Source organism: Sphaerodactylus townsendi, linkage group LG07 (assembly GCF_021028975.2).
Source record: "Sphaerodactylus townsendi isolate TG3544 linkage group LG07, MPM_Stown_v2.3, whole genome shotgun sequence".
Classification (NCBI taxonomy): domain Eukaryota; kingdom Metazoa; phylum Chordata; class Lepidosauria; order Squamata; family Sphaerodactylidae; genus Sphaerodactylus; species Sphaerodactylus townsendi.
Genome location: NC_059431.1, coordinates 79263753 through 79284579, shown reverse-complemented (window position 1 = coordinate 79284579; position 20827 = coordinate 79263753). Strand labels below are relative to the sequence as shown.

At 41.4% G+C, this 20827-nt stretch overlaps 1 protein-coding gene across 2 annotated transcripts in view; it reads left to right on the top strand.

Annotated features, from left to right (window-relative positions):
* Positions 1-20827, top strand: part of LOC125436461 (histone-arginine methyltransferase CARM1-like) — a 73809-nt gene that overhangs the window by 14602 nt on the left and 38380 nt on the right. The window contains exons 2-4 of one of the 2 annotated variants that reach the window (XM_048503472.1): positions 7742-7867; positions 19505-19611; positions 19816-19920. In XM_048503472.1, coding sequence (XP_048359429.1) covers positions 7742-7867; positions 19505-19611; positions 19816-19920 — 338 coding nt within the window. Of the gene's footprint in view, positions 1-7741; positions 7868-19504; positions 19645-19815; positions 19921-20827 lie in introns of both variants that reach the window. The other variant, XM_048503471.1, reaches the window with a different exon arrangement.

The following is a 20827-nucleotide window of genomic DNA, read 5'->3' as shown; positions in this document are numbered from 1 at the left end:
TGGTCTGATTAAGTATATTTGTTCAAAATATTGCAACAGGTATTGTTAGGTATAGCTGCTGAACTGCTTTTGAAAATTGATTTTTTTAAACAACAGATATTCCTCCAGTTGGTTATTGTTGAGGTATTTCTTGGAATTTTTGTTGTTGTTTTTCCATGGGTAGAGCTACATATTACACCCAACAAGGGAATTGTTAAAATCTCCATATCAGCTTCTCCCGTTGTAATATGTAGAGTGAGCAATCTTCTCTTCCCTTCTAGCCTACCCTCTGAAATATCCAGGTTCCATTTCTGTCCAGTAAAATTAACTAAAATAACTGGGTAGACTAGATTCCTGAGCATTACCACCTGCTACTAGAAGAAGTGCTAAAGATAAATGAAAGAAGGTGAGCCATAAGGAGGAAAATCAGGAGCCTTCAGGAGTTGCTCATAAACAGCACATGAAGAGCAGACAGATTTGCCAGTATGGAGAGATGTATTTCTAGTTGCACTACGGTAACTATGCACACATTTGTAACCATGAGCATCCAAAGTTGTAATCATTAGAAAGTGCAGATATTTTCCCTTCTCTTTTGGGGGTGGGGCAGGGATGGACTTTATGGCTGTCCTGGAGTCACTTTTCTTGTGTCATTGTATTATATGAATCACCCATGAGTAGGACTGCCAACCTCCAAGTGGAGCCTGGAGATCTCCCAGAATTACAGTCGCTCTCCAGATTGTGGAGATCAGTTCCCTTGGAGAAAATGGCTGCTTTGGAGGGTAAAATCATGGCACATCACTCTTAAATCTGCAGGTATTTTTCAACCCTACCCACAACCCATCATGAATGAGAATAGGGAGATGATAACAGTGAAGGTCTCTCCCCACCCCCACCCCCTATTATCTGGGAGAACGAATGAATTCAACATGGGGTTCTATTTTTCGTTGCTGCCCCATGTCAGGTTACACCTGTACTATAGCATTCTTTAGCTTTGGAGTACACTTCTCTGATGTATTTTTAACAGCTACAAATGAGCTTTTTCCACATCTGGGCTATTCCAACATCAGATCTGACTCAAGTGCCTTAATATATAACATGAAAATAGATTAGCACACTATTGACATTAGATTCTGGCAGGTGTTGCCGGAGTTCTAAGGAAGAAATTTCATTTTTGTCATTTAATTTTGTATTTTCTTATCCTTCAGAGCAACTAAGTTTCTTAATGATGCCAAATTAACTTGAATGGCAGTGAACAAACTGCTGTGTGGAGTTTTCCACAGGCTCACTCAGAAATTTTGGCAGGCAATTTATTTTATGTAGTAAGCTGATCTGGAAAACCTTCTATGTGACAAAAGATATGTTTATGTTGTCACCTATCAACCATTTTTTCCATTAGAAGACTGAAGTTCACTTTTCTTGTGTTCATGGGCATAGGCATCACAGTGATGATGGAAGGTATCTTTCAGAAGTATGAAGCAGGTGCATATGGCTTTGGGTGCATTCTGACTGCACCTGAATTGGCCTGTAGTTATGGATGTAGGATGACTGCCTATGCTAGGGCCAATTCAGATGGGGGAGGGGATCAAAATGGCCTGTGGGAGTGGCGGAGGGCTGCACCAGTGTGTTTGTCCACCCCACTGGCATAAGGGGCACCTATGCTGACAGGGAGAGGAAAGATGCTGGTGTGGAGGTGCTACACAGCTTCTCAGTGGCCACATCCAAGTGGCTGCTGCCTGGGAGCTACACTGGCATCTGAGTGCATTCCAGCACAGACAGGTGGGCTGGGGTGTTCCTGGGGGTGGAGCCAACTTTAGCCAGCTTCTACTGGCCTTCCAGACTGTGAACACACCCTCCACCACCACAGACTTATGCCTTCAGAAAGCCTGGCATACGTCTGTGTGGCCTATGGAATTTATTCAGGTAGCAGGAGAGTTATTCACTTTCACCCCTTTCTATGCTGTCCCAGGCCCCTTCGCTGCACCATTCCTAACCACTGTGGAGCTCCTCCTCCCCCCCCCCCCCAGATCTGGATTGGGCTGCCCGCTAGTAATGCTACGGAAGACTTGACTGCTTTGTGCGTGCCCTAGATTTAACTTTAAATTTCACAAATGCAAATATTTGAATGTATTCCACATATTTCTACTAATTACTGTGGGTTAGTAAGTTTGTGTGTGTGTGTGTGAGAGAGAGAGAGAGAGAGAGAGAGAGAGAGTTTGTATTGTATTGTCAGTTAACACTTGTTTAGAAGAAAAATGTGTATAGAGAAAGAAGTGGACAGTGCTACTCCAGAAAAACAGTCTTTTTTCGTACCTTGCTGAAGGCTTAGGAACTTGCATAAGGCTCCTTTATTTTTTTTTCTTCTCCTAATCTAAACCAAGTCACTGGGGAAATGTACAGTAAATAAAACGGAAAATTCAGTATGAAAACCTGAACAAGAAACCATGGTATAGTGGTTAAAAGCAGTAGACTCCAATCTGGAGAACCAGGTTTGATTCCCCACTCCTCCACATGAGCGGTGGGCTCTTATCTAGTGAACTAGTTTTGTTTCCCCGCTCCTACACAGAAAACCTGCTGGGTGACCTTGGGCTAGTCACAGTTCTCTCAGAACTCTCTCAGCCCTGCCTCCCTCACAAGATGTTTGTTGTGGAGAGAGGAAGGGAAGGAGTTTGTAAGTCACTTTGAAACTCCTGAAAGGAGCGAAAGGTAAGATATAAATACAGCCTTCTTTTTCTTGTCTGCACCATTACAGAAATATTTTTGCAGTATTTTGCTGTTTTCTCTGTGTTATTGCATCTCAGCAAAATTTTGCCAGACATGCTGTGTTGTTACAGTTTGACTGATTTTTCTCCATCGTTTGTCTTCATAATAATTCTCCTAATGAGAAGCTACTTTAAGATTTTGAGTTATTTCTGAAAAAAGAGCTCTTTTCATTGTCTCTCCCTTATTTTCAGGGAGCCATTTCAAATCCTTATCAAATGTGAGTGAGAGAGCAATAATTTGACATGTAGCCACTAAATAGGAATGTATGTTGAGATCACGGTAATCTAATCATACCCTTACCCACTTATGTGCCAGACGTTTCTGGCATCTCCAGTGTATACCCTACAGAATCTGTCAGTAACAAAAGAGGATCGAACTTTCAAGTCTTACTTTTAATTCATATACAATACTAGTCTGCAAAAATAAGAAAACATTCAACAGCACTGCATTCAGTTTCTGGAAGGTTGTAATGGAAGCTTTGAGAAAAATAATTTATGAAGTGTGAACTGGATAAAATGACTTGGAGATCATCAAGAGCAAAATTGTGCTATGGAATGTGGCTTTTCTGCTTTCTTCTCATCTCAGACCCTCCTATCTGTTGAAAAGCTGCTCCTGACACTTAGGGGATACTCTGGAACAGTACAAGATGCTGCAATTAAAGAAGAAAATCTGCAGAATTTGTGGACCCCCCCCTTCTTGTGCAAGCAAAAGTATCCCTGAGGCACAAAAATGCTCTTATATCCTCTGTATTTTGTAGTGATATACTGTATACATTATAGAATTGGACCAGCTGTAGATCATGTGATGCCCCAGACAAGAAACATCTTTGGTATCCCCTCCCCTGCCCCCCCTAATTTGCTCAAGTTTGGAATTTTGTTGCATTAATAGCCATTCTGATAGCCATATTATAACTATGATGCATGATTTTATCCCTGACATATAAAACAACAGGGGGTGTTCAGTCACTTTTATGTCATCTGTGTTTTCACAGCCACTCACAAAGTTCTTGTTGAAAAGCAACTGATTTTGTACCATTTTCCACAAATTACAAACAACAGTGATGCAACATTAGCTGCATAGGTCAGTCTTTGCTAACTTTAAAAGTGAATATTAAGTGTTTGTTTCAGTGGCTGATTGGCTCTGTGACAAGCACCTTACAAATCTTGTGCTCGTATGTTTGAATGGGGGCTAAAAAGGTGAGACCTAATGCCACAAAATCATGGTGCTATGGAGTGGGGTTGGGGGCTGACCTGGGAGTTGAGCAGGTTGTATGTAGATAACTACCCAGTGCGAAGGAATCCCTTTGACTTCTGCATGTGGCCCAAGGACTTTGCATTTCTTTACAACGTGGAAAATTAGTTCCTGAGCTAAAAAAAATCAAGTTCTGGATCAAATAAAGACCTGCAGGATTTATATCCTGCTTTGCTTCATGGACCGTCCTCTCTGACCAGTGAGTTGAGCAGCGGGTTTTAGGAAAGGGGGCATGTGGCAGAATTTCTCTCCTGCAATGGGTGTTTCTACTGCTGTTGTAAGTTGAGTGGCAAAAGGAAAAGTTACCTTGGGTTACTAATTACATTGGGATCAGTGTGTCCCATTTTGTACAATGAGAGAATTGTAACTAGAATGTCTGTTGAATGCTACTGTCTTTTGCAGTGTTGCAGGAGAGGAGGCCAAAACCAGATTTGGCTGGCTCCACCTACTTATGCCTGCTGTTGACCATCCTGCCCTCTGAACCCCATTTCTGCTGGGTGTGCCAGCCACTGTTGTTATGAATAGTTTTTCCTGACTTCTTTTCCCTTTAGTATAACGCCCTTCTCACGTCTTCCAGTGGCATATTATTCTGTATACTATTTGTTAACTTTGTAAAGAAGGAACACATGAGGAAGTAGATATCTTTACCAATCCTTCAACCCAACCTGCCTTTTAAGGGCCTTTACAATTACCTGAGGCATTTAAATCAATAGATTTGCAGGTTCAATATTTGCTTGTGTTGTATTAACTCTTTCTTATTCCCTGAGATAACAGGTTTTTTAAATTCATAATTAATAATTCTGTTCTCATTAAATTAAAATTCTATTACAATCTGTCCGGATGAAGATTTCCTAAGAAAAGAGGTGGTTCTTATTCTACAAGGGGAAATGGGGAGAGGCATGTGGATAAAATTATAGACTCTCTCGGGTCACATTCTGTCACATTAAGCCTTCCTAAAATAAGAAAAAAAAAGCGCTCAAGGCCAACCATTTCTCTTCACATGGTAATGAATGTCAGTCCTGAGCCAGATGGAGCCTCAGGCTCAAAGGCTTCTGGCATTTTCCTTCTCCGGGCTGCTTTTGGAGCAGCAGGAAATTCTTATTATTATTCAGGAAGGTTGTGCATTCATGCTAGGGTTCAGCAGATACAGCTGTCACTGTATCTCCTTGAGGTTACACTTTTTGCCCTCCCACAGTGTTTGATAGCATGTACGTGCTTACAAAAGGGCTGCTGTGTTTGTGCACAAAAGAGGGTCATTCTTCCATTTATTCAACCACATTCAATTAAAATGGGGGTTATCAGTGACGATAGGTGGAGCTGCAAGTGTCAACTCCAGGAGACAACAGCTCCAAACCTGTCTATAAAATTCAGATTGGAGGTTCATCATGCCCAGATTAAGGTGAATTCAATGTTGTCCGAAGTGTTATACAATACTCTACTGTGCTGGGAAAAGAAGCAACAGATGACTTTTCATCTTACCTGGCAGTAATAGATCTTGGCAGTCTCACCCTTCACTTAACTAGATGCAACCTGATTCCATCTGGCTCCTCTCTCAGTCAAAGAGTAAAAGTGAAAGAAAAACCTTGACCTCCTTTACTCTGGTCCCAAAACACACACACAAATCTCTGTAGGCATAATATCTGCAGTGTTGTGTTGTAGGGGAACAGAAAAACAGAACTGTAACTGATTTTGAATCCTCAGTTTGGCAAAAAGAAAAAAGAAAAAGCTGCTTTAAAATTGCCAGGGAGTTTGATGGCAGCAATGTGATACTTTAATGTCATAATAGAATGCCAAGGTAATTTTCTTAGTTCCTTAGTTGATATTCAGATAAGAGAGTTATGCATTTAACTGTAACAGTTGTGTCATGTAGAGTAGTGTATTTGTCTGGTGACCTAAATTGCTAAAAATATATATAAGCAACCCTATGAAGTACTTTTACAGGACTCATTTGTTTTGCTCATTTGTAGCTGCCACATTTTATTTTTCCTTATTGCAATGATGCATCTACATGTAATGACTTAGAAAGTTGAGAAAAAGAACCCACAATATCGTTTTCCATTAGATGTTAATTATCAATATAATTAAATAATAATCAAAATAACAGACTTCTTACACATGAAATACAATGAATTTTTATGAGGAGAGATTCAAGAAACAAAAATGTGTATTGTCATGTAGGATGTACCCACCCATGTGGATATATATATTTTTGGCACGTGGGCATATATTTCCAGTGTGTATGCACATCATAAAATACATTCATGCGTATTCACCATAGTTGTTAACTCATATGTCCATTATGAGTCTCTGTGAGAAAGGTGGCGTACAGAGGGGTACCAGGGGTAAATGGCGCCTGGAGACAAATTGCCTGCCCAGAGGGGAGGTCAGAAGAGACTGCAGGCTGCCGACTGGGAGCCCAGCCGGCAGGGGGAGGGAGGAGGAAGGGAGGGGGGATTCCAGGGTGGGGTTGAGGGTGCTTGGAGGCAGCAGGACTTCCTAGTCATGTGGGGGGCGATTTTGCGCCCCCTGGTGCCTGGGGACAAGAGGTACCCCTTGTCCCTAGGTAGATACGCCACTGGCGGAGTATAAATGAGGTATGTGCATCAAAGTGCAGCTGTTGGCATTCTATTGTAAAGATAGATTAGTGATCCCTTAGTACTATATGTCAATGCTGCTTCCTGGAATAAAAAAAGAAACTTTTCCTCCAAGTGACTAAAGTGAGGAACTCAGCCAAAGGTTGTGCCAAAAGATGATATTTAGGATTCTGCATGGCAGTCAATACCAAAAGCCTTCAGTTCAGTGTGCCAACAAGGGATTGTTCATTCTAAATGAGATTTTTTTAAAAAAAAATTCTAATAGGTCAAAGAAAAAAGTAAGTGAATGGAAGGCAAAAAGATAAGGGGGAGGGAAAGACCAGGTGGGCAAGGTTGATAGACGGGAAGAAAGGGTGCATAAGTGAACCAGGTTTATAATCACAACAGTCAGAAATCACTAGGAGCTTTTAATGCCCTCTTCTGACTAGAAATTATGTCAAAAACACCTTCTGATTAATGGCACTGCAGTGAGACAATACTTTCAAAGGACTATTTCTTGTTTCTTGCTTTCCCTCAGACCAGATCTCCTCGTGGTGGTGGTGGGGTGTGTTTGTGTATGTGTGGGGAAACATTACATTATTGCAGTGCTATAACCATCCCCCAGAACTCTGTGGAAAAACCAGAGTTGTGGGGGTTTGCTAGTGTTGCAACAACGTGTTAACATTGTTTCTGGTTATGTGACTGGAAGTGGCATTGCAAAGCATCTTGTCCTGCCCAAAAAACTATCTCCAAACCTGCAGTAATAACCTTCTTGCCCCTTTCCTTCTTTGTTTTCATCACATTTGTGAGAGGTGAGGTCCAGAAGAAAAAATAGTGACACAGACTCCTCACAGAGAGAGATAAATCATTGAGAAGTAAGAACAAGATGGGGTGATGTGAGGATTCACAGAAAAGAAGAAATCCCATTTACTCCTCCTTTCTTACTTTTCTCTTACACATCTGATGAAAAGAATTCTACCCATCAGAAGCATATGCTGAAATATATTGTTAGCCTTTAAAAATTCCACTGGACTTCTGTGTTGTATTATCATTACTTATTAACATGGCAACCTATTGCAATTGCTATCATTAAACAAATAGATTGGGGCTCTATATGTTGCTGTGTGTTTTTCATGTACTTTGGAAAAATCTCTAAATGATTTTTTTCTTCCTTGCAGCTGATGGAGTCTGCGTGTTTAAATGTTCGGTTAACAGAGATACTGAATACTGCCGTGTGGGGAAAGAGTCTGTTTTGATAACGCTTGGGTACACCAGTGCCTTACTCCAGTTCAGGTCACATTCTGGTAAGCGTCTTCTCTGCTATCCTTCACTGCTAAAACAGCTGATTTGATGCATTATTCTGTGACTTGGATTTTTATTAATTATTGATCATCAAATTATTTTCTAGATCCAAGGCTGATTACAGAATTAAAATGTGCAAGAAAATCAGATTACAAAAATTAGGTGATGCACTAATATGTATCACCTAATTTTTGTAAAATATATATAATTTATATAATTTATATATATATATATATATATATATATATATATATATATATATATATATATATATATATATATATATATATATATATATATATAAACGCGAAATATCACTGACTCACTCACTGACTCATCAACAGAACTCAAAAACCACAGAAGACACACACACGAAATTTGGCACACCTGTTCCTTATGTACTCCAGGTGCTCACTAAGAAAGGATTTCCCAAAATATTCACATTCACTTGATTTATTACTTATTTACTGTTTTCACTGCTCATCTCTGGCCATCTGCACGAACATTGTAAGGGCAAACCAACCGCTCAGTCCACAGACATGCTGCACGAACATTCTAAGGGTGACAGTTCAGCACCACCAGCTTCATGTCCTTCACCAACTGCACTCTACCACCTCCCTCCACAACGCATGTGAACCTGTTTGAAAACAAACCCATCAGTCCACAGACAGGCTGTGAGGAAATATGCTGCATGTCATCCCAAAGTTCACAAATAGGCTGCAAAAAAGTATGCTGAATGTCACCCCGAAGTTAACAGACAGGCTGTAAAAAAGTACTCCTCCACCCACCCTCACGTTAACAACACCGCCACAGCCAAATACTATCAACAGACATTACAAACCACAATATCACCTTGGACTGCTAAACATTTGTTGGGTTTTGCATATGGACATCAGATTGATTACTGCTCTCTGCCTCTGATCACCCTGTGCTTGGTGTCGTGCTCTGAAGTGGTGGGATGAGTCCCCAGGAATGTGCTGTAGTGATAGTACAGTCCAGCTGCATCCCGAAAATACAACGGCTGCTTCCACATGACGTCTTTTGGAGCCAACCAGGTGAAAGAGCAATAACACATTGTATTGTCGAAGGCTTTCACGGCCGGAATCACTTGGGTGCTGTGTGGTTTCAGGGCTTTATGGCCGTGTTCTAGCAGCATTCTCTCCTGACGTTTCGCCTGCATCTGTGGCTGGCATCCTCTGAAGATGCCAGCCACAGATGCAGGCGAAACGTCAGGAGAGAATGCTGCTAGAACACGGCCATACAGCCCGGAAACCACACAGCACCCAAATAACACATTGCATTAGAAAAAGACATCTACAGGAAGCTGCTGCAAAATATGCGAAAACAAACCCATCAGTCCACAGACAGGCTGTGAGGAAATATGCTGTATGTCACCCCAAAGTTCACAAACAGGCTGTAAAGAAGTATGCTGAATGTCACCCCAAAATTCATAGGGAGCCGATGATGAAGTATGCATAGCGAAGCACGGGTGCCCTGCTACCGTGTTTCCCCGAAAATAAGACAGTGTCTTACATTAATTTTTGCTCCCAAAGCTGCACTATGTCTTATTTTCAGGGGATGTCTTATTTTTCTGTGTTCTGTTCGACGGGCACGCTTCCAAACAAAAACTTTGCTACGTCTTACTTTCGGGGATGCCTTATATTTCGCACTTCAGCAAAACCTCTACTACGTCTTATTTTCAGGGGACAGGGTAGTAGTAGTAATAATAATATGAAAACATACAAGATATACTATAATAAAACCAGAACATCTGCACCCTTTAAAAACAATTCAAGGGCCGTTTTTGCATGGTCACAATATCCCGGGGTAGAACCAGGATCTTATATACCACAGCTGATTTGTCCCAGTTTCTCCTTCCACATGGCTCCCCGGTTATTCCAAGGAGTCGAGGTAGGACTGGGACATAATGCCTCAGTTGTTTCTGCACAAACATGGACAACCTCCGTTTCCTGTGTTCTGGTTGGCTGATTCTCCCACTCACTTTTACTAGTTTAGTTTTAAATGAGTTTGAACTTAAAACTCCTTCCATGTTGATGATATGGCTTTGATTACAGTGGGAAAAAAACACAGAAGGAGAAACCGTGGATTAAGACAGGGGGGAGATGAAAAGAAGAGGAGAGCGAGTCTCTGAAGCAACTGCAAGCACTTCCTAAGCCAACGCAAACATTTGCTTCTCCCAGCGCCTGTTGATTGATGGGGTGGGCCAGAGTGGCGAGGCAGGAAAAATAAACTAGTTCTGCCCTGGTTCTGCTCCCGTGGTGTTTGCATGGCAGTGAAGTCACACAGGGGCATTTTAAAAGTACCACCACTTTGGCGGTATTTGAAAGTCACGGGGCAAAGGGAAAATAGCGGTGCAACTCGGGGGCAGATCCTGTGCAGCTTCAGGAACCGTGCGGAATTCCCAGCTGTATAGGGATATTTTCCGTGCTCACCTTGGGATATTTTGACCACGCAAAAACAGCCAAGAAGTCTTCAGGAACATTAGGGAATGCATAGAGACCTGAAGTTCAAAGTTAAGAGTCACAATTTAAAATATATCATTTTCATTGTGTATCAGAAAGTTGAAAAGGGCATGGCCATTTGTTAACAGGGCTTTCAGCAAGCCTACCTTTGCTTGGGGGCAGATTTTCAATTACACACCAGATTTGCAACATTATCTTATTTTCCTTTACACAACTGGCCCAACTCAGCTGCATTTCTAATGAATGGAAGGACAGTTTTCCCCGATGTGGGCAAATTCTGACTTTTTTCTGTTAATTCACTGGGAACCCAAACCTGAACAAGTGTACCATGCCTACATGCCTGTGATTCTTTTCCCTTCTTTTCAACCTTTTCCCTTCCCACAGAACAGTACATTCCTCCCTTTCTTCCTCCCGCTCTCCAATTTGCATTAACAATTTGGAGTATTGTTATTGTTACAAAAAGTTTGTTTTAAAAAGCAGTACTTCCAATTTTAGTGAAAATAGTAATTATGCCCTTTTTGCACTTGCCAAAGGAAATGAAAATGATAATTATGTATGTGCGGGCCCCCCACCCCACCCCCGATAGCAGGAGCAGAGGTGGGGGGAAGAGAGGAAGGTTCTGCGTTTTAATTATGATAGGTTTTTATTGCGCTTATATTATAATAAATTATTGTATTTTGTGTTGTTCACCGCCCTGAGTCCTTTGAGGGAGGGCGTTCAAAAAATCTAAAATCTAAATAAATAAATAAATAAATAAATGAAGGTTGCCCTAGCCCCCAGAGTGCTTAATGGGCCATGGTTTTCTGTGGGTAAATGATTTTCCACCCACAGAAAACAACAATCCTTTAAAATTTCATGTGCTGATACATCATTTACTCTCCAAGGCACTTTATCACCTCACTAGTTGCTCCTGCTGACTTGCTGGCAGAATTCCAATATTATTGGGAATGCAAATGTTCAACTTGCGAATCATCAAGTTTACTTTCTTAGTCTTCCTGCTGTGGACAATCTTCTGCTTTCTATTTTGTTGCAAATATAATCTGACTGCTCTTATACATCTAAACAGTTCTTCCAAAATTTTGGGAATATTTTTGGTCAAAATACACGGTAGCATACTTTTAGCTTCACACAGAGGTGTACCGGGGGGAAATGGCGCTTGGTGCAAAACCAGCTCAGGGAGCTCCACGACCACCACTCCCCACACTGTCCCCCATGCCCCACTTACCTTAGCCGGTGGGGCCGGGCCTGGCAGCAGGTGGCTCAGATGGGTGCCATGGCCGCAGGCTGCTCCTGCCTGAGAACCGGCCTCCCTGTCAGCAGGGAAGCCGGGAAGGGCAGGAGCTGGCCTCAGGCACCTGCCTGAGCTGCTGAGCCACGGCTGCAGGCCAATTCCTGCCCAAGAGCCAGCCTGTGGCCATGGCTCACAGGCAGGTGCCTGAGGCCAGGTCCTGCCGCCCCGCTGATAGGAGGCCAGTTCTGGGCAGGAGCCAGCCTGCAGTCGCGACACCCACCAGAACAGCACAGAGAGAGCTGCCAGGCACAGGCTGGGTCCCACAAGGAACTGGCCAGCGCCCGGTGCACCCACATGATCAAATGGTGTGCATCCAGGGAGACCCCATGTCCCCATTAGCAGTATGCCACTGGCTTCCCAGCAAAATTTCAGAAGTTTCAAACTTGAAACAAGGTTGGTAACAAATTCTTTCTAAGCATGTCAAGTTATGAAGGCCTTCCATTGCTATCTCAGACATGTAACCTATCCCAATACAGAATACTTGCCATTCAGCCTTCACATGTTTCGGTCCAGATTGACTGCCATTGCATAGTAAAAGCTATTGTGATATTCAAGACATCTAGCTTTAAATACTATTCAAAGCCAAACTGATGTTTAAAACCACTAAATGGTACCTTACTATACCATACCATAAGCCTTTATTGGCATTAAAAAACATAGCATAATACATAAATGCATAACAGAAAGAACTTGAGAGCAATGAAGCAAGATATAAAAGGCCCATTTTTACCAAGACAAATTTAAAATTTCCACAACTTATCTCCCATTCTTAGCATGATACAACTTCATGGCTTCTTGGAGAAATATGGCTACCCTCTTGGTTAATTCAAGATTGGAATTATTCAAAAGAAATATCAGTTTAACAAAACCAGGAAGTCCAGTCCTATGCACTAAAATAGGGCTGATATACTTTGTGCAAACCTCAAAATAAAAGGACAGTAAAGTGGAGCATGCTGAATAGTTTTAATGCAGCCCATCTTACAGGGGCGGCGTCTTTCTGAATAAGCTACATTTTGGAATCTTCCATAAAGAACAGCAGATGGCATACAATTGAACCTAGCTAGAGAAAGGCTCTACGTTGATTTGGATTCTGGAGATGATAAAGCAGCCATTCAACCTATTTTGGATGGGATTCCCAAACCCCATAGAGAACTGGTCTTAGTGGCTGCGCTATTAAGATTTTTGTGTTTCTGTCTACATTTTTTTAATGCCAAAAGCATATATAGCAAGCCCATGGATAAACCAAGGGAATCTAAGTTTTTCTTCAATTGAAGTTAACCAGTTGGAGAAGCTGGATTCAGAAAGCATTAGATAATTTGCAACACCTGGAGCGGGTGGGGCTGGGCAGCAATGTAAGGAGCAGCAGTGGCCTTGGGTGGTGACATAAGGGTGCTGCTTATTTGGGGACTGATTGCGGGCAGGGTGGGTTACCTCCTTTTCATTTTTGGTCTGACTTGGTACATTTGGAGAAGGGAGGTGGGTGGGCAGGTCCAGTAGGTTTTAGTGGGGACTCTTATTTTATTATTTCCTATTTATTTATAGACTTGTTTGGTTAAATGTATCCACTGTTGAAGATTGAATATTTTGTAAATGTTAACTATTTATTGTTTTGATTTAAAATATTTACATTGCTTATTGTTCTATTTATAGAATATATTATTTATAGATTGTATTAATTATGTTTTGATTGTATATGTTATATGGTGACTAAGTGTAGGCCTCCCTGAACCTGGCCTTTGGCTGTGGTAGAGTGGAATATAAATGTATTTTAATGTATTATTTTAGTCTTTATGCCATTTGTAAGCCGCCCTGAGCCCTTTGGGGGTAGGGCGGGGTATAAATGAACGAACGAACGAACGAACGAACGAACGAACGAACGAACGAACGAACGAACGGCTTTGGGGATTTGAATTGTGGTGTATTCGGGGCAAGTATTAGATAGTTCTGAGCTGCATCTTAGATTCCAACAGGCATAGAGCTGCATATGGAAAAAATTTCAGCTCCCATAATTTCTCATAAGAATTTTGATTGAATGCATTCCAAAGTATAATTAACAGCAGCAATCTATAAGCGGATTCGATACAACAGTTATGCACCTATCTTAGTATTAAAAAGTTTTAAAGCTGCAGGCATATATTGCTTACCTCTGTTGAAAAAGAACCATGTGATGGTCGAATCACTAGGATTGGCCTTGACTATTGCTGATCTACAGTGGAGGGTCCAGGACACATTGTGTGGAAATGAATACTTAGATATTTCAGTTGCTTCACCTGCTCTAAACTGTTACCATTTATCCTCCAGTTCTAAGGTTTCCAGGTTTTAGCAAAGACAAGGACTTTTGATTTCTCATAATTTAACTCCAGTCTATTTATCAAACAGTGCTTGGCACAGCAATTCAATGATTGTTTCAAGCTCGCCTGCATAAAGGACAGCAGTACTGCATCATCCTCATTAAGTACAATGGGAACATACTGAACCTAGTCTAATGGTGCAATACGTTAGAACTAGAGAACTGGTTTGGAGTCTGTCAGTCATCCTTTGCTTTTTTTGCCTAGGGGTATTTTAGGATTTCAAATAGGATTTGCAACACCAAGATGTGCAATATAAATGAAATTTCTGAACTTGTTTAAAAATCTTTTCTGACAGTTCAAGGTGCTTACAGCCAGACTAGACTGCCTAAAAGAGGCAGTATAAGGTTGCCAACCACCAGGCAGTGACTGGAGATCTCCTGGGAGTACAACTGATCTCCAGGTGATAGCAGTCAGTACCACTGGAGAAAATAGCTGCTTTGGAGGGGAACTCTATGGCATTATACCCCTCTGAAGTTCCTCCCCTTTCCAAACCCACTTTCCTCAAGTCCTTCCCTGCTTAAATCTCCAGATATTTTCTAATCCAGATCTGGCAACCCTATGTGAATATCATTCAAAACAACAGCTTTGTATAACCTCTGTCTCTCTCCCTCGTAATGTATAATAATTTTCTAATCTACTAGTCTTCACAGGGAAGTGCTTTATTCAGCTGCAGTAATGTATGTTTTTGTAGCACTTAGTTCTCCCCTCATTCCCTTGTCCCAGGCTGTCTGGCAAACTCAATCAGAAACCAGACTTTTCCTTTGGCTGCTTCTTTACTTTGCCATAGCCTCTGATCCTATAGATTAGAAACCCTTCTTCCTAGTTTTTTGGAAAGTTTGTAAAACAAAGTTATTCTGAAAAACTCTCTTGTTTATGGCTGTTTATGGGTTGTTGAACATCATGATATACTTTTAACTATAAGACTGGTGATTTAGAAGTATTGGTAGATTGTTTGGGTTGATGTAAAGGATTTTATAGTGGTTTCATATTTTAGCTTTATTTTCTGTTGTATTTTGACTTTGTCTTGTTTTTAACCTTTGTTAACAGCCCCTGGGCTTATTGAAAGGGTAGGATGTAAGTACTTTAAATATTCAAATATGCCCCAAAGGTCCGTTCTGACTATGACAACATTAACTCCCTTCATATTGATTGACAGCCCAGTCCAGATTGGGGCAGGGGGAGCGTCATGATGACAGGGACGGCGCAGTGAAGGCAGTGCTGCACCACCTCCCAAGGATCTTTGGATGGTGCAGAAAGGAGATAAATGTAAATATCCTCCAACCTCCCAAATCGCTTTGGAAAACCACTGGCACTGTGTGTATGACGCCAAACAGAGGACCTGTTGGCCTCTGCTTCAGCTTTGATGTCTACAAAATAGAAAAGACATAGCAATCATTTGAAATGTTTAGAGTAGGTCTTTACAACTGGTGATTCAACAAGATGAACCTAGCCACTAGACCCGTGGTGGCGAACCTATGGCACTCCAGATGTTCATAGACTACAATTGGCCATGCTGGCAGGGGCTGATGGGAATTGTAGTCCATGAACACCTGGAGTGCCATAGGTTTGCCACCACTGCTCCAGATTAACTTTGTGGTAAGACTGGGACTCCAAAAATGGGGCGGGAAAAAGCATTGTCAGTCATCTGACATAACACATGGCTGGTGGGCTTCATTCAATTGTGCAAACCTAAATTAAAGAGAGGAAATAATGCATATTAGTATAAGCTACTTTCATTTTTTTACTTTCAATTGTGAAAAATATGTCTACAAAGGTAAGCATCTGTAGCTCTCAGTTGGTGTATAGTGGAGAATTTTTATTGGCTTTGATGTAAATTTCATCTGTATATAATTTGAGATGTTTATAATGGTTTGGATTTTCAAGCTCCTGTTTCCTCTGTCTTTATGGTGACATATGTATCTACAACTAACCTATATTCATGCAGCATGTTGCTATTCTTGGCCTTCTTGCTCGTAGCATTTAGACAACCATAAATCATCAGTAGTGTGCTCTATTTCCTGTAGAACATGTGTGCAACATCTGAATAGTATTGAGGAGGTCATAAAATTGAAGTCTAGTAGCTAAACACTTGTCTTTGGAAGACAATGGTCATCTATTTGGAACAGTTCAACCAATCAATGTATAGGCCACCTAGTACTTTTGTAGAATTTCTTACCTAACCGAAATACTGTTTAACTCCAAACTCTTTGTTTATTAGATTTTATTTCATTCTTCTTCTAGTGTACTTGGGCCATTATGTTTAACATCTCCTCATAATAAACTCTTCACAAACCTGTAAAATAGATTAGAGTGAGAGGTAATTTGTAGTTGCGTGCAGATGTGCGGATGTTCGCTCTGTTGACCACTGACACACTTCTTAGTTGGAATAGAATTTGGCCACAGCCCATTTACTAGTAACAACATGAGAAGCTGGGCGAGCATAAGGGGCACATCCTGGCCACCAGGCAGCGAACGATGAACCTGGCATACGGGCAGCAATCACTTTAACCAGGGCCTTCAGGCAGCAATTGCTGAACCCCGAACCATCTCCCCAATGGGATAGGGACAGAAAGTTACTTGGTGCCACTTGAGCGCATACCCATTTAGTGACACCCCTTCCTGCTGGGAGTAGCGAGCTGTCAGGCAGAGCCCCAAAGCGTGCATTATCAAGCCCTCTACTACCCCAGACCTCTTATTGAGTCCCCCCAACCGTGGGAAGGTCTGGCACGCAAGCTCTGCCTTCCCAATATGGACATGCTCCACTTTCACTTTTGAAGTGGGGAAAGTGCCTCTGATGATCAGCGTTTCAGGCACCAGGAAGTAGGAAATTTCTGTCCTGGCTCCCCCTCCCCACAGTTCTTCATATTGGCTGCTGAGAAAGGTATACATCTGTTTGGATGTTGATCATACTGTAGGACAACCACTGAAAGATAGCCGCAGATATATTTGCATAATCTATTACTGATCATTCTGAAATAACATGTCACGTAAAATATTGTGAGCCATTCACATTCATATACAGCCATTTGAAATACTGTATTACAAAAAAACCCATACCTGCAACTCTTTTCTAGCCTCTTCTTTGAACTGGCTCTAGGAATGAAGGGAAAGGAAAGATAGCATTGGAAGAAGTCCTAAGACAGAAAACATTCCATCAACAAAGAAGTTAATCCTACAGGTGTTAATAAGCCTATCCAGCCTGTTCTGAATGCATTCGTAATGAACACATGTGACATCTGCTTAATATTTATTGAATCTTCTTAGAAAGCATTTGGGGGAAAAATCATCCATGTTCTGAAAGTTCTGTCCCCACTTGGTGTGCTAATAATGCACATGCTGCAGCACCATCTTACTGTTGCCTGGGAACTGTCATTTGATTTCATCTGCTCAGTACTCAGTCCACAATAACACCATGCTGGACAGCTGTTTGGAAATCTGTATCCCTCTCTCCCCAAAAAGAACAAGCTCATTCAGCAAAAAGCAGCAGTTTTACACTTGGCTGTGGGGTACCAACAACATAATCAATTTGCAAGGAACTGTGAAGAGAATTGATCCAAATCTGAACACATTGAACAAAAGGCTTCTTGTTTCTGTGGCTTGGATGCATAATTTACTGTGAGGGTAAGGAGTTAATAGTAAAGAAGTGTTAAGAATTAAGCTATAGAACAGCTGACTTGGAGTGCCTGGTCTGCTGAATATTCACTGTGCATGCAGAAAATTTTATTCTGTGCTGGAGAAGAATGTCTGGGGAAATGGTGCTTAATTTGGAGAATAGCAAAGCAATATGAGCTGGACAAATTCAGATACTGAAAATTCAGATACTGAAAATTATCTGGACAACTTCTGTGCCATCTCTCTACACAGTCTGCTGAAAGTGATTAAGAAATCCCAGCACCGTGATTATGTTAGCTTTGTATGTTGATCCCTGGAAAGATGATTAAAGAAAGTTTTAGAAATGAATAATTAAAAGATGACAAGGCCCTGTATTTGTCTGCCTTCATCCTGCCTTTATTCCATTAAACATTATTGATACTGAGCTGTCTTCTCTGTTGGAGAACATTACCATACTACTGTCAATATTTTATTATATATTTTAATTGTGACATTATTGACTGCATTTTCTCAGCGATGTATGAAAGTTACTTGGGGTCTGATATAAAACAACTGAAATATGAGCGTGAGATCATTTCCCAGAGCTTGGGAGATATTTCTTGTTATTGCAGATTGGGCTGCTGCTTTAGAGAGGATGTTATTGTAAAATTTTTCCTGCATAAAACCCTAAATCAGCTGACTCATTAGTGTGGCTGGCACAGCATCAGTTTGAAAATTTTATCGGGCTAGCTACTAGACTGGAAGCCAGTCTCCTTGTGACACTTGCTGTGCAGGTGCTGTAACATGAATCAGCACTCACCATGTTCAAGAGTTCTGTCCTTGGCCTTGTTCCACTTCAGCAGCAGTCCTTGGTGGGGGCAGGAAACTCCACTGTATCGTGGCTCTGATTCACAGGTCAATGTATCTTGATTTTATAGGACACGGAATGGACAGGTACCCAAGCCATTTAATGTGGGGTGGAATCTGCATGCTGAGGCTAATACTGTAATGAGTAGGTCTCAGTTGCAAACGAAAGCAATAATTTTAAAACTTGAAGAGAATATTTATTGATTTCTGTAAAAAAAATTCCTTTAAATGTTGAATGCAATAGTGGTTTGACCGCGCTTCCTGCTTCCTATTACCACGTTGCCCCCCTGTGCTCCCCTGAGGGTCCCGTAATAATCCAGGAACAGAATTTCAGGGGGTTTTATGGGCTGCACAAGGAGTGGTGGATATTCTTGTGACACTATTTTGACATTGTGGATGATATAACACATAGAATCATAGTAATATAGATTTGGGACCTCCAGGATAATCCAGTCCAGCCCCTCTGCACATTGCAGCAATTTCACAACTACCTCCCCTGACATATAGGTAGGCAAAGCAGTCACCAAAGCAACATTAGTCCCCAAAAGAAGCCACTTTTACCGCTCTAACTCATAATCTTAAAACTGCTTGCTATAACTAAATAAAACAAACCCCACCCAACTTCTTTCCAACAGTATTACAGTGTTTTCTGTGGGTGAATAGGTATTGAAGAAACATCTGTTGTAACAAAATCTTTTGCAAAAATCCTCATCTCTGTCCTTTCCCAAAAAGGTCATTGCCCTTCTGAATTACTCTGTTTTAAGAAAATGAACAGATAGATTAATCAACACTAAATAATAAAAGGTAGGTTACATAAGATATTTCATGTTATCTTTTGTATTGTATTTGGAACAACTCATTCAATTATCTTCCATGTCACTACTTGCAGTTACAATCTGATGATAACTGTAGTTTAAGTAATTGCCTTTGGCAGTGCCATATAAAACAAGCCATTTCTTTTAGTTGCCCAGGCCACACCTGGTGTAAATTTGTTGCCTTTCATTGATGCCCTTGCACCAAATTGCTATTGTTTTAGCTTTGTTGTTTCTGTTTCAGAATATAGCATATTTTCAAATGCACTCAAGAACTTCAGAAAACAGAAGAAGGAGCACTCTGTGTTCAATCAGAGAACCGAAGAAGCCTCTGCAGCTCAATATTTTCAGGTAGCGGTCCATTGCATCACAATCCTATCAGAGGTAAATTCAATATTTCCCAGTTTCACTGCACTTCCTGATCAGCCATTTTGGAATGCTGGCTTGGGTTTTTACCATGAAGCGTTTACCCTTGTTTTGTGTAGTGCAGCAGGCAGATTGTAGAAAGCAAACTTTTATATATTTTCTCCTTTTTATTCCTCTTATTTCTTATAGTTTTATGGCTGCCTGTCTCAACAACAGAATATGATGCAGGATTTTGTAAGGACGGCCACGTATCACAGAGCAATACTACAGAACCATATAGATTTTAAAGATAAGGTAAGCTTTGTTAAGAACTAGGCTCCCCAATTCCAAATATTTGCACTGGCCTATCTTCCTGCAATACTGACTGAAATGTTACTGCAAGCATAAGGCTACAACTTTTGATGTACAGCGGACTGAACTGTTGGCTAGGCTGACCAGACGTCCCGCTTTTGGTGGGACAGTCCCGCCTTAAAACAATTTGTCCCACATCCCGCGGGTTTTATATGATAGCACTGATAATTTAAAGAATTTTGTAGGGTTCCCCCCTGGCTACTTGGTGGGGTTTTGTTTTTTGTTTTTTTGCATCATTTGTCCAGGAAAAGGCAGTTTTCGTATTATTAATTGATGTTTTTCCAGCTATTTTTGGCCGTTTCCGCACGGCCAAAAGCAGCGACGCGATGACGTCGCAAATTGCGACGCATCCCAAAAAAAGCGTTCACACAGACGAAGCGAATTTCTTGGCGATCCATAGCCCGCAGAAATGTGACGGTTCGCGCGGAAGCGCTCGCGGAAGCGGCGTCTCAGCGGCTTGCGTATAACGCCTGCTAAGCCGTGCAGGCCAGCGCATCGCCATTTTGACGACAGCTCCGTGGCGGCTGTTCGCACGAGTGCGGCGTCGATGCGTCACATGGGGAAAAAGAGTGGTTTTAAGCGTTTTCTGAATACACCGTCTTCAGCCGGTTTAAGCGTTTTGCTGACGGTAGCGATATCCACTCGCGGCTGCGGCGAGCATCGCTCTCGCTCTGACGCTTCTTTTTCCGTTGCGACGACGTCATATTTTGCCCGTGCGGAAACGGCCTTTGTTTTTATTTTAATTATAACTATATTTAATCTGGTTGTAAGACATGTTATGGAACCTATGATGATGCAAGTCAGAGTGTGAACCTCTTAAAGTAGAGAGTATTTTAATAATCATCAAAGT